The sequence below is a fragment of the Barbatula barbatula genome, assembly GCF_947034865.1.
Source record: "Barbatula barbatula genome assembly, chromosome: 22".
NCBI classification, from domain to species: Eukaryota; Metazoa; Chordata; class Actinopteri; order Cypriniformes; family Nemacheilidae; genus Barbatula; species Barbatula barbatula.
In genome coordinates, this window is record NC_136785.1 from 19,092,248 (window position 1) to 19,105,855 (window position 13,608).

The 13,608-nt window shown below is 39.8% G+C and overlaps 1 protein-coding gene across 2 annotated transcripts in view; it reads right to left on the reverse strand.

Annotated features, from left to right (window-relative positions):
- Nucleotides 1-13,608, reverse strand: part of camk2a (calcium/calmodulin-dependent protein kinase II alpha) — a gene marked incomplete at both ends in the record, with an annotated part of 150,689 nt that overhangs the window by 16,546 nt on the left and 120,535 nt on the right. For both annotated transcript variants that reach the window (XM_079486586.1, XM_079486585.1), the window contains 3 exons: nucleotides 618-712; nucleotides 991-1,066; nucleotides 6,784-6,832. In XM_079486586.1, the coding sequence (XP_079342712.1) occupies nucleotides 618-712; nucleotides 991-1,066; nucleotides 6,784-6,832 (220 nt within the window). The remainder of the gene's footprint in view (nucleotides 1-617; nucleotides 713-990; nucleotides 1,067-6,783; nucleotides 6,833-13,608) is intronic.

The window sequence follows — 13,608 nt, forward strand, 5'->3', positions numbered from 1 at the left end:
CAAGTTTTACTTTGCGTATTTACCCTGGTGTCGAAATCTGGTACAGTTGGGAGCCTTTTTGCAAGGTACAACTACCTTTATTAGGTCACTTTTATCTTTGTAATTGTTGTGCTGGTTCAATTACATAAATGTGAAAATAAGAACTCTCTTGAGAGAATTTTAACTGAGAAAAGTAAAATAATTGGGAAGAAGCAGTATGGCCCACATATAGAAAAGACAGGTGTTGGGAGTATACTGTCAAATGTATCTCATCCCATCTACTATGAATTTCACCTCCCTATTGGTACTTGTTTTAGAACGTCTGTTAGTAAAACAAATTGGTCTACAATTATTTATTCCCCCAGTTGTAAACTCGTTTAATGTGTTTGTATTGTTTTGTATGGGATTGTTGTATGTTTAAATCTTTATGTTTACAATTTCCCTTGGGAAATTAATAAAGATTAACCGAACTGAAATAAAATATAAATACATTTGAATTACAATGAAAAGCATTCAGAAACATTCCTATTTATTTCTTCCTCTTCCTGAAATTAATGAATACAGTACATAATATCTCTTTTTAAATGTCTCCTATTTTATTGCATTTGTCTAGTTTTGTTCAAGCAAATGTTTCTTACAGTTTTCAAAGTAGAAGCGATGGAAATCCAACCCCTCCACCAGATTCCCCAGGGCCTCAGGTTCAAACGCTGTTACACTGGGATCACACATCTTCCTGCACACAAAAATGGCTTTGCCTTTTTATAGATGAATGAAACATAAAAATAGATGAACAACACATTTAAGGCTGAACTGACTAAACAGTTGTTTTTCATTTTAAGAACAGTATAACTTAGTCAAAAACCTTTTTATCTGTTAGTTAAAAACAGATATTTAGTTATACTTTCTCTAGCTGTTAAAGGGAATAATGGGATGATGTTGCACATAATACATTGAAATAATGCATACAACATTGTATTTATATGAAGATAAACAATTTGCCTCGGAACTCACGTGTAAATCTCGAAATCTCCATTGCTGATGGCTTCAATAAGTTGCTCCGTTACTTTGATGATTTCTTGTTTCCTTACTGAGAAGCAGAAACATTTTTTAATGTTAATTAGTAATAATAATAATTTTAAGGAATTTTGCTGATATTGGATCCCGCTGATATAATATTCATTAGCATTTTTAAAATCTAAATCATTTTAACGTGTTCTTGTACAATTGACTCTAGCATGTCTATAGTTACCACCTTGCTGGAAGGTGAATATCCAAACTTTGTCTCCACACTGACAAAAATGTCCTTTCAGCATAAGCAAAATGTTTATTGGTTCTTTGTTTAAACAATTGTAATGCATGATCCTGATGTAAATAGGTACGTCAAGTCAAGTCAAGTCAGCTTTATTTATATAGCTCTTTTTACAATTGTCATTGTTACAAAGCAGCTGTACAAGAAAACATTGACAATAAGTAAAACATTAAAGGTTATGGAAGTCAAAACACAGGTCAAATATCAGACGCACAATAAATTCCTATATGCAGAGTTAATTAAATAAGACTATCAAATTCTAGCAGCCCCCCCGGCCAGGCAAACAATGCAAAACAGTATGCAAACAGTTGCGAGGAACCCAAAACTCCATTGGAGGAGAAAAAAAACAGGCCTAACCAGGGGATTCCAGTTCCCCTCTTGCAAAAAATGCAGCTTCTGCACAAGCTCGACAGTGCTTGCACAACAAGGCAAAATAAAAAAAAAAGTTAGATTTAAAATTATCATTAATAATCTAATAGCGGATGAAGTTTTGTAGAGTCGCCACGTCCTTCGTCCAGCTTTATCATCACAGCATTTGTCAGGTCTGGGTATGGATTGCGCCCTGCTCGCTCCGGTAACCTTGGACTGCATCCTGCCCACTCTAGTAACCTTGGAACAATGAGACAAGACTGGCTGAGAGTAGAGTACTGTTCTAGGTAACACTTTGACACAAGGTAACACCTTGACACCTTTAATATGAATGACATATTTACAGCATCAAAACACAATACTGACCTATTGACAACACATGAAAATACATTTCATGTATTGCAAAAGATTTAGAAACTTTAAAAATTTAATATGTACCTAAATGTATTTTTTGCTTTGATTTTATGTCCTATTCTTACTAATTTGGTGCTCTCTTCTGTGGAGCCTATAATAACTAATCACGCGCTATTAGATTTTTTAATCTAATATTATTTCATTAGGCTATAGAAAAATTATTAGGCAGGCACATTTCAGCCATGTATATGTAAAAAAAAAAAACGGCCGAACAATCCCATATCACCCCATCCACACCACCACCCGACCATGTACGGTCCGCGCGGCAGTGCCGGTTGATCGCGCGTGCGCCTGACGCAGTTTGACAGATGGTAGCCTAGGCAACTTATTTGGAAATGGCCCCGAAAAGACAGCAGGAGTCAGGATCAGAGAAAAGAAAGAAGAAACTGCGAGATGATGCCCGTGCATCACTTGCAGGTAAGTCCATGTTTAATCAAAGTAAATTCGGGAAATGTGCATGATGTGCTGCTACTGATTGTACTCCTCGTTAGAGTGCCATTCGGAGTCTCCCATTCGGACCGACGTCGGTTCAAAGCCCGTGCAGAGTGGGTCGAGTAACTTTAATTTCGGTGCAGCTTGCAATCTGAATTGAGATTTTACTGTTAAACATTGATAGTTTTTTGTTTTGCTATTCTGTTTACTGAAGAAAAGTTTGCACCTTTAATGGGGGGGGGGGGCGTCATAAAGGAATTATGCTTAGGGCACCAAAATGGCTAGCAGCGGCCCTGATAATACGTGTCAGGCCTCAGCCACTGATCTGCAAGGTTTTGCATGGCTTGTCAGAGATTACTGATGCACAATATGTAATTTTTGCCAATTAGTCTTTTTTCAGGATGAACAAAGTCTCCTATAAGTTTTTTTCAATCATGGTATTTTCAAAAGTGGCCAATGGGGTACTCCAAAACAACTTATTATTCAAAAAATTGTAATCAGTAATAAAAAAGCAATCGCTTATTTATGTACATGTCTCTGTTGTTTTAAACTTATGTACATCTAAAAAAAACTTTGTTAAGTTTAAACGTTTCACATAATAACATGAAGTTTGTAACAGGAGTTTTTGAGAAATTGTCAAAGAAATCACTCGTTTTAAAAGCCAATAGCTTTACATTTAGCTTAGCATCAGTCTAAACGACTCCTGTATTTACAGTGATGGGTGATATGGAAAGCCTTCACACAACAATCAATGAGCTTTTGTAAAACCATACACATAAAATTGCGCATACCTGGCTCCGCCCTGGACTTTCTAGTATAAAAGTACGCCAGTATGTTTCATTCATTCAGATTTGTGCTGAGGAGCTGAAAATCGTCTCGACAGTTCAGTTCTTTGGCAAGGGGACATAACGTCTCGATCCCTCCATCAGGGAATGGAGGTTTCATACGTAACCGAGACTTTCTATTTCTGTCAGTCACTTGATGTTATCTTGAATGACGACATTAGGGGTCCCTGTCCTACTCGTCATGGGCTGAACGAAGTCACAACGCACGTCAGAGCAGGGATGGGCAAGCAATGCAACCCTCTGGTTCAACCGTAAGGAGCCCATAAATGCAAGAACTAGCAAAATAAAAATTAAAAAACTTTTCCAGTTTCCTTTGACTAAGAGCTGGGAAGTGCTCTGACTTAGTGCATGGCAGTATGGAGCCACAGCTTGCCAAAGGAAGGCGTCCTGTGGTAAAACAACATACAGCCTACCAGTAGGTAGCTACACATGTGGATTGCACTACAAACATCCCTATCCCAGAGAGGATATCTATCATGGTGGTAGAGGCAGGGAATACATACCAAGGCCAAGACACAAGGTTTGCAAACAGGGAAACCTGAAAAGTGGAAATATATTGTAAAGGATTACCAGAGGGGGAATCCACAACGTACAGAGCATCTAGCCCTGTCACAAGGGTCTACCTTACTATATGTCCTAACAAGCACAAGTTAGGAGCATACTCACGTGAGTTATCTGCCAAATTGAATGATGCTGAATGAAGTGCATACCTTATCAATGCCTATGTACCATGTATCAGGCAAAAAAAATATGTCACCTTGTAGAGGGCAATGTGAAGATACAATATAGGAGATGGCCTAGGCGGATTATTTATTTGCCACTCTTAGGAACCTTATCATCGTGTCGTCCAGGAGAATATGCTCCTCTTTAGTGTTGTCAAAAATATAAACGGTTCCTTTTCATTTGTCCCATGATACCAGCAGGACATTCTCGCTCTTTCTCTTTTTTCCCCACCGTGAGTCGACACACACTGCATGTAATCGCAGTGACAACAGAGCCCCGCCTCCTCTTGATTGGCCGAATACCTTAAAGCAAATGACGGAAATGTAACGCCCCTTCCCATATTCGGAACACCGGCTTCCAACGCATATTGAGACTATGAAATGTCATCTGTACCGTGTAAATTTAAGGTCAAATATGATTGAGAAAATGCAGATGATCAAGCTGATCAATCAAATTTGCTAGCGCAATTTAGCTGATCTGTAATGTTTCTACCTCTACACCACAGCCAGCCCTCAGGGCAAGCAAGGGAGGAGAGAATCCTGGGGATCTTCATTAGAGGCATCCAACCCGAAGCCAGCCACGCCCTTCACCTCGTTCCTGCTGCCGGCCACCAAGGTTCGGCTTAAGAAGAAGAGGCAACGGGGGGAAGGGCCGGTTCCAGCCGGTACCCTGCCCTGTCCAGCCGGCCTTCCAGCCAATACCCAGCCCTGTCCATCCGGCCTTTCAGCCGGTACCCAGTCGTCTCCCGCTATCGATCCAGTCGGGTTCCCAGTCCGCTGCCCAGTCGCCGGTGGATGCTGCCCAGCAGCTGACATTCTGCCGAGACCCTGTCCTGCCCAGCTGGTGACTTAGCCAGCCTTCCAGCCGGTGACTCAGCCAAGCCTTCCCCACCATGTCCCCCAGGACTCCGCGCCCCTACGGACAAAGACTCCCCCACCTAGCCCTAAGGTTTTTGGACTTCCTCCCATGAAGTTTGTTGTTCCCCAACCCCCCTACCATGCTTATTATTCTAGTATGTCACCCCAACCCCTATATTGTGATTTCTTGTTTGCTATTGTTGTTTTTACCATGTTTTGTCTGTAACCCAGTCTTTCTTGTGTCGTTAGTCTGCTCCCTTGGCGAACGCCAGGGGCATTCATTAAGGGGAGGTTCTGTCATGGTTCTGCCTCATTTTGTCTTGATTTTCAAACCTAGTGGAAGAATCATGACAGAGCCACGTGTTGTGTGGAGAGAAACATATTGTCAGTCATGACAGAATATGCATTCCATCCGGGCTTGTCGCTGGCTCCACCCCTCTTGCTATCTCGTTAGCTTTCATTAATGTTTCATTCCCCACACCTATCTTGTGTTAATTATCCTTTGTTAGTCTCCCCTATTTAATGCCCTTGTGTTTTTCACCCATCGTGGATTTCTATTTTATAATAAGGTTTTGCATGTTTAACAACTGCTGCCTGCGCTTGGGGTTTTCTCCCTCCTACTGTTCCTGACAAAATAACTTATCTGTGACGTGATGAGCATGTCCTAACACCACACAGTCACGTTGTTAAAATAGTTTTATTTTCATTGATTTTAAACAATTATCATCCCTCAAATGGGGGATAAAATTCATTTCTGATTTAATCTTCGATTTTATGCATAATTGAAGTAATTCTCTATTAAAATATGTACAAAGCACAGTATCACGATTAATGAAACTCAACACAGCACTGTACACTGTACAACACAATCAGATATTTTATGTAGATGCTGAAGTTAATTACATTTAATCAAAGACTGCAACACAATAGAGGATTCAAAGCAGATATTTACTGACAAAGATTAAGAAACATTATATTCTTGTCTTAACCACATAAGTTCATCAGGTTGTTCGTTTTTAGAACAAACAATCAAAAGGTTTTTAAGTCACGCTCACAAACATCAAGGTCCGTTGATTTACACGTGCCAAATCGATCGAAAATCACTCAAATTTAAAATGTATTTACTCTCATATAAATAACATATAAAGTTAAAAAAATAAGATTAATAAACCGCTAAAGTAATATATAAAAATGAATTATTGTTAACGTTTAAACCTGTGGCTCTTTGCAGAACAGAGAAGACGAGTGCTGCAGATGCGCACACTCATCAGATCCGTACACTAAATAAATAGAAACGCAGTTTTAATAGTTGTATCTTATTAAACTCCAGTTTAATAGCTGTAAAAAGTTGAATGACAAATGACCAGTGTCCAGGTTATCTGAATTCCAGGATACAACGTCGCTACAATGTTCTCCATGGTATTAATTCACAACGTTACTTGAGGACATGGCTATGACGTTTCTGGAACATAAGCACAAATACCCAAGACATCCTCAGAATGTAGTAATGTCAAAGTAATGTCACGGTGACCAAATAAAGACAAACTGGTGACGTAGTCAGTGTTTCCTGGGAATGTACTTTTTTGTAGTAATGTGTGTTTTTATTAAGAAAGTTATTAAACCAACCATTAATTCAAGCATTTGTCATTCATGTTTGCGATGTCACGTGTACTAACTGTGTTTTTACATGTCTCTTACATGCTCTGTAAATGTTAATTGCTTTGGAGCCTTGTACTGTTTGTTCTTCAATAACCAAAGAACATTTAAAAAATATCCAGGAGAAGAAAATACTTTGCAGTACATTTTATTTGCTATTGTTGTTTTGGAGAGATGGAAGATTGAAAGGAACTCTCACCTCTAGTGTCTTCATCCTCAATTGTGGTGTTGGTACTCTCAGATGACTCCTGTAAATTTACAAATCAGATTTATTGTTATACAATACTTCAATGTTTGGATCCAATAACTAATAGAGTTCACAAACATTCCATTCTGGCTGCTCTGTGACTTGAGGAAAGTAATTCATCATAAGTGTCAGGTTTCCCCTGTATCCTGCAATAAAATGCATTAGATTTGGATCAACCTAACTTATGCAATGTTGGATCATCAACAGTAAAATCGAAGTCCAGTTCTTTCAGCAGCCTTTATTTGCTAGTAACATTATGTTGGATTGCTTTTTAACTATGGTACAAGGGAATTCAACACTGTACATGGGAAACGCCTCTAGTTGCAAACGTTCTTTAAACACAGCTACGCAATCTAATTCTGATTGACACGTTTAGTATTTTTTGTAATGCCAAATGGCCAGTGGCAGGGCATTTAGAAAGCATGTTCATCCCTGTCCTTTCAGAAGACCTTTGCTGGCTATTTTCAAAGAAGATAGTCAGGCTCCCCTTCTTCATTATTCATGCCTTTTCTAAGCTCTCCCTACAAGATCCATTGGGAGGGATCGGGAGCCCACTCTATAGCTTCTCCTGCCCAAACAGGGAGATCAGTGCATGAGGATTCCAGTCCTATGCATTAATGCAGGATATTTCAACACCTGTTTCTCCTGGTTACAATTAGCTATTGGATGTTGTGACTCAAGCAGTGGCCAAATTAAACATTAAACGGCCAGCCTAAGTACCCAATGATGGTACACAGAAGTACTCAATAAATCGGGGCCTTCGATTTTTCCCTGACTTACACACCAAAATGTCTAGATCATTGTGGAAGCCATTCTGTTCAAGAATTTCATTTCCCCCAGGTGCCATTTATGCGTCCATGTTGTGCTATAAGTAGAATGGCTATGGGGTGATGACTCAGGTAGAAGAGACTTTGACAGCGTATCTCTTACACACCTCAAGTCGGACGCTCCTGCTTGCTTCTCCGCGCTTTACTCTATCACTTTTGTACTTTTATATTCTATCTCCTTTTATCACCTAATTTTAACTTCAGGCAAATCAGCACAGTGCTCAAACGCTTGTATTACTACAAAAAATCTGAATTATTTTATTTGACCAGCCTCCCACTGAAAGCTTACATTCCGTGGGAAGAGAAAACACAACTGTCTACACTCATAAGGATAAGAGAAAATGCCTTCTCTGGAATCTATTTGCTGCCTAAACTGCCACAAACCTTTACAAAGGATTGCAGTTCTTGAAACAAAGCTACTTGTGGGACCACCAAACCAGACGGAACACAAATAAGCTCCGTCATGAACGCCCTCGGCACACAGCCGGTGAGTCCCATAAATCTAGTACTCCTCAACCGGCCATTCTAAGTGTAGAGAAACAAGCCAATCGACTTACAAACCGATGGCATAAACAGGGAGCGAGACCTAAAGGCACTCGAGACATCAGACTGTCACGAGTATCACATATTGCCACAGCAGCATCCTCTACCCCAAATACGGCTCTGACAAGGATTCCAAACACTGGTCTACGAACACCGCCTATTCATCCTGAGAACAGATTTGAAGTATTATTCAATATGAAATCCCCAAATTTGATGAATGTGTTCGAACACAGACTAACAGCAGCTAACTCTGATTTTAACAGGCACTCAAGGTCGAACAGACAGCGGCTCTCAGCTTAAACCGCAGCTGAGCCCAGGACTCTGATAGTGGGTGATTCCATAATCAGAAACATTAGTAGCAGGGATACATCTACGTGCTGCCTTCCACAAGCAACAACTTCTGATGTAAACAGGGAACTTAAGAACATTCTGATGAAACATAAGACTGCAAATCGACTCATCATTCATGTGGGGGAAAATGATATTCATAAAGAACAGCCAGAACTTCTTAAGAAGGACTTCAATGAACTCTTTGAAACACTAAAAAGACTTAATATTTAAACATTCATCAGTGGACCACTCCCAGCAAGAGGAACAAACAGGTTTTCACATTTGCTTGGGCTTAATACATGGCTGCAAAAACCCTGCAATATAAAAGGAGTGAACTTCATTGACAACTTCAATCTTTTCTGGAGTCAGAGGCAACTGTTTCAACAGAATGGCCACCAGCCAAACAAACTGGGTTCATGAATGCTTAAGGAAAATATCTACTTCTCCCTCCATCATCCTTCTGCCAATCGACTCAACCAGAATGGCACACACACAGCTGAACACAGTATGAATGACCACATGTCTTCACCTCAGCACCTGGTTGGACATTTGGCTGACACGTCACAAAATGATAACACCACTCAGTTCATGGACACCATCTCAGCTGAGCCCTGCCCACCGAGCTCAACACAGACATCGAGCTCGACTGTGACATATTAGAACTGCTCCAAGATTCAGCACCCAAGGACGACTTCCTGGAAAACAGCCAGGGAAACCAGGACAGCGTATTACAGCATCCGATAACACCAGAGATACAGACCATCTCACCAGACACATTATCTCTCTCTCCAGCATCTCCACTTCTGTGTTTCTCAGAGAAAATGGAAAAACTGGTGTATGCTGGAACCAAACTTGCTGGAAGCCCACAGTTATCAACCAAAAAACGACAAGCCCCACAACCACCAAAGCCTGCGGACCCAGCTCGCTCTCCTCCTGTGAGAGCTCTTCGGCCTCTGCCACAATGCCAGGGCCCACACCCTCCTCCATCTGCTTGAGGTCAACCAAAAACAACTGATTCCAGCTCTAAGTGATATGTGTCGGGTACCCGCTATGATAACAGTAACTTTCTCAAATGTTTACAGAACAAGCGGGAATCCAGTGTGCCTGTCTCTTTCTCTATTGCTGTGCTATCACATAACAGAAAGTCTAAGGCCTTCAATCAAACCAGACTAATCTGGTGCCCATTGCACGTCAAACCAAGATTGCTATGGGGGTAAAAAGCAAGACTGTTAAGTTAGCACTTTTAAACATTTGCTCACTTAAAAACAAATCACTTCTAGTCAACGACTTAATAACGACATACAACTTGGATTTGATGTTTCTAAATGAAACCTGGCTAGAAGACAGCTGCTGTGCAACAGTCCTCAATGAAGCATCCCCTCCTAACTTTACTTTTATGAGTGTCTGCAGATCAGTTAGGAGAGGTGGGGGAGTAGCTGCTCTTTTTAAAGATGTCTATCAATGTAAGCAAATATCATTTGGGAATTACACGTCTTTTGGATATCTGGGTATTGTGTTAAAAGGTGCTCCTTGCATTTTACTTATCACTATTCACATAGATAAGGCAGCAAACAATATGGCAAAAGAAATCAAAACTGTTTTAAAAACTTTTGACCTGACTCAACATGTACATGGACTCACACACAATCGTGGAAACACTCTAGATTTACTTATCAGTAAGGGTTGAAACATTTCATCTATTGTTATTAAGGATGTAGCACTATCTGATCATTTCTGTATTTTCTTTGATATATTGATCTCCCCTGCCATTGAAGTTAGATCTTTGTCTGTCAAGAAGAGATGAGAACACTAGTGTACTATTTATGAAGGCCATAACTTTAACACCAAGCATATCTGCTGACTCTGTTGATTCTCTCCTTGATTGTTTTAACTTGAAGGTTAAAAGTGTAATTGATTATATTGCTCCTGTGAAAGTCAGGAAGAGTGGTAGACAAAAAGCACCTTGGAGAAACTCAACAGCAGTGCAACATATGAAAAGACAATGCAGAAAAGCAGAGCGCTTGTGGCGGAAGACAAAACTTCCATTATAACATCTACAAAGACACCATCCATGCTTTCAATATGGAACTAGGCAAAGCTAGACAGACTTTCTTCTCAAATATTATAAACAGCAAACTTAAACAACACCCGGACTCTTTTCGCTACTGTAGACAGACTGACAAACCCCCCAAACCAGATTCCCAATTAAATCCTCTCAGATAACAAGTGCAGTGAGTTTGCTTCTTTCTTCTCTGAGAAAATCAATAACATTAGAAAGGTGATCAGCACATCCTTAAGTTGTGCTGGGGTCAGACAGATCACACCACAACCTGAGAAAGTAGTTACAATGTCTGATTTTGAAGAAATTGATGGCAAAAATTTGGAAGAAACCGTTCAACACCTTAAAACATCAACCTGCGCCCTTGACGCACTTCCCACATCTTTTTTCAAAAGTGTCTTAAACTGTTTAGAAGCAGATCTCCTAGATGTGGTAAATGCCTCGCTTCTCTCTGGAAGTTTCCCAAACTCCCTAAAAACTGCTGTTGTCAAACCCCATTCATAGGTAAGGTCATTGAAAAAGGTTTCTTCAACCAGCTGAACAAATTCTTAATAACTTTGACAATTTTCAATCTGGGTTCCGCCCGCATCACAGCACAGAGACAGCGCTCATTAAGATAGTAAACGACATTCGCTTAAGTACTGATTCAGGCAAATTATCAGTGCTGGTCCTAATCGACTTCAGTGCTGTATTTGACACGGTCGATCCCAACATACTTATAGACAGGCTGGAAAACTGGGTGGGGCTTTCTGGGATAGTCCTAAAAAGGTTCAGGTCATACCTAGAAGCGAGAGGTTTTTATTTGAGTTTAGGTGACCATAAGTCTGAGTGGACATCCATGACATGCGGAGTCCCTCAAGGCTCAATTCTTGCGGCTCTCCTATTCAACCTGTACATGCTCCCAATGAGCCAAATAATGAGAAATAACCAAATTTCTTACCACAGTTTATGCAGACGACACACAGATTTACCCTATCGCCTAATGATTACAGCCCCATTGACTCCATGCTCAAATGCATTGATGAAATAAATAGTTGGATGTGCCAAAACTTTCTTCAGTTAAACAAAGACAAAACTGAAGTCATTGCATTTGGAAATAAAGATGAGGTTCTCAAGGTGAACGCGTACCTTCACTCTAAAGGTCAAACAACAAAAAATCAAGTCAGGAATCTCCGTGTGTCTCTAGAGTCAGACCTTAGCTTCAGTAGTCATGTCAAAGCAATAACTAAATCAGCATATTATCATCTGAAAAATATTGCAAGAATTAGATGCTTTGATTCCAGTCAAGACTTAGAGAAACTTTTGCAAGCTTTCATCACTAGCAGGGTGGATTATTGTAATGGACTCCTAACTGGCCTCCCCAAAAAGACCATAAGACAGATGCAGCCTCTGACCGTCCGACTGTTTGTGCTGTGCTTTATTTTATTTATTTATTTTCTATTCTATTCTAAACTATTTAATTGTTTTATTCTTAACTGGTTAAGTTGTATTTCTTATTTCTTCACTGTTTTATCAAATGGATTTTTTTAATTTCTTCTATGTAAAGCACTTTGAATTACCATTGTGTATGAAATGTGCTATATAAATAAACTTGCCTTGCCTCAAGCTGCCTACTAAAGCATGCAGTTTTGCATCTAGTTTAATGGTCAAGGCTTATATGGCAGTAAGTCCCTGCATTCAACAGTGCAAATGCAGGCATAACAGGCTGACCTGCTTGGGAGATGGCTTGAGACAAGAGACTGAGTGCCCAACAGTGCTTGAAGTGGGAAAAATAGGTTCTGGTGCTCTCTTGTGCACATTGCATAATGTAGATTATTACCAAATGTGAAATTTCTAAAACAAAAAACTGTATTTGGGACATTGCAGGTACCACATATTTTTTTTAATAAAGGAACCGTTTGCCAAACAACTGAATACAATTCTTATCAAAAAAAATTTAATTTCCTTACCTGTGAGAATAGTTCTGAATTCTTATGATAATTAAATAAATCATATAAACATATTTTATGCCTCATATGCTTTAAAATGTATATGTTATTTTTTTAGGCATGTTAAGTCGAACAAACATTACATTAAGTGACAAACCAACTACATTTTAATTTAAGACAGCAGAATTTACAAATGATAAGTAGTTTGCATCTCTGAAATCTTACCATTTATCATTTTTAATGTAAAACCATTGGCTTAGTTTTGTTTGCCTTTTCACATCTCACTACTACACAGTCATTGTCATTAGTGTGTGGGCGTAAAGACACTAGATGGGCCTGCAATCTTTAGCCAAAAAAACTTAATTGCTAATGCTAACATCTCAATATGGGGTGCCTCGCTCTCAGTTCTTGGACCGCTGCTCTTTTCCATATACATGACTTCCCTAGGTGATGTCATTTGGAAAAATGGCTTTTCCCATCACTGCTATGCGGATGATACACAACTCCACTTGGTGTCATCTTGACGATCCAACATTTTCTGCACGCATTTCAGCATGCCTGAGGGAGATTTTACTCTGGATGAAGGATCATCACCTGCAGCTGAACCTTGCAAAAACAGAACTGTTTGTAATCCTGGCCAACCCAAAGATTCATAACAACATCTCCCTTCAACTAGGCTCATCAACCATCACACCTTCCAGAATTGCCAGAAACCTGGGAGTGGTAATTGATGATCAGTTCAACTTCACGGATCATGTTGCCAGCACCACCCGGTCCTGCAGATTTATCCTATTCAACATCAGGAAAAGTAGACCTTGCTATGCAAGTCCAGGCTCTTGTCTTATTAAAGTATCTTTAATATCTCCAAAGAGAGGATTAGTGAGGATCTTTACCCTGATGTTTAGCAAAATCCACTACGTCTGTGAATTTTACTCTACAACCAGGCTGTTCTTGTAACTCACAAGCTTTTGGGTATCAAGTTTTATGAAACAATCTCATCCATATAGTGCATATGGTTCACCATTACATTGCAGTATACTTTTAGAAACAGATGCTTGCAAACCACTGATATCATCAGATTTTAAGCGTT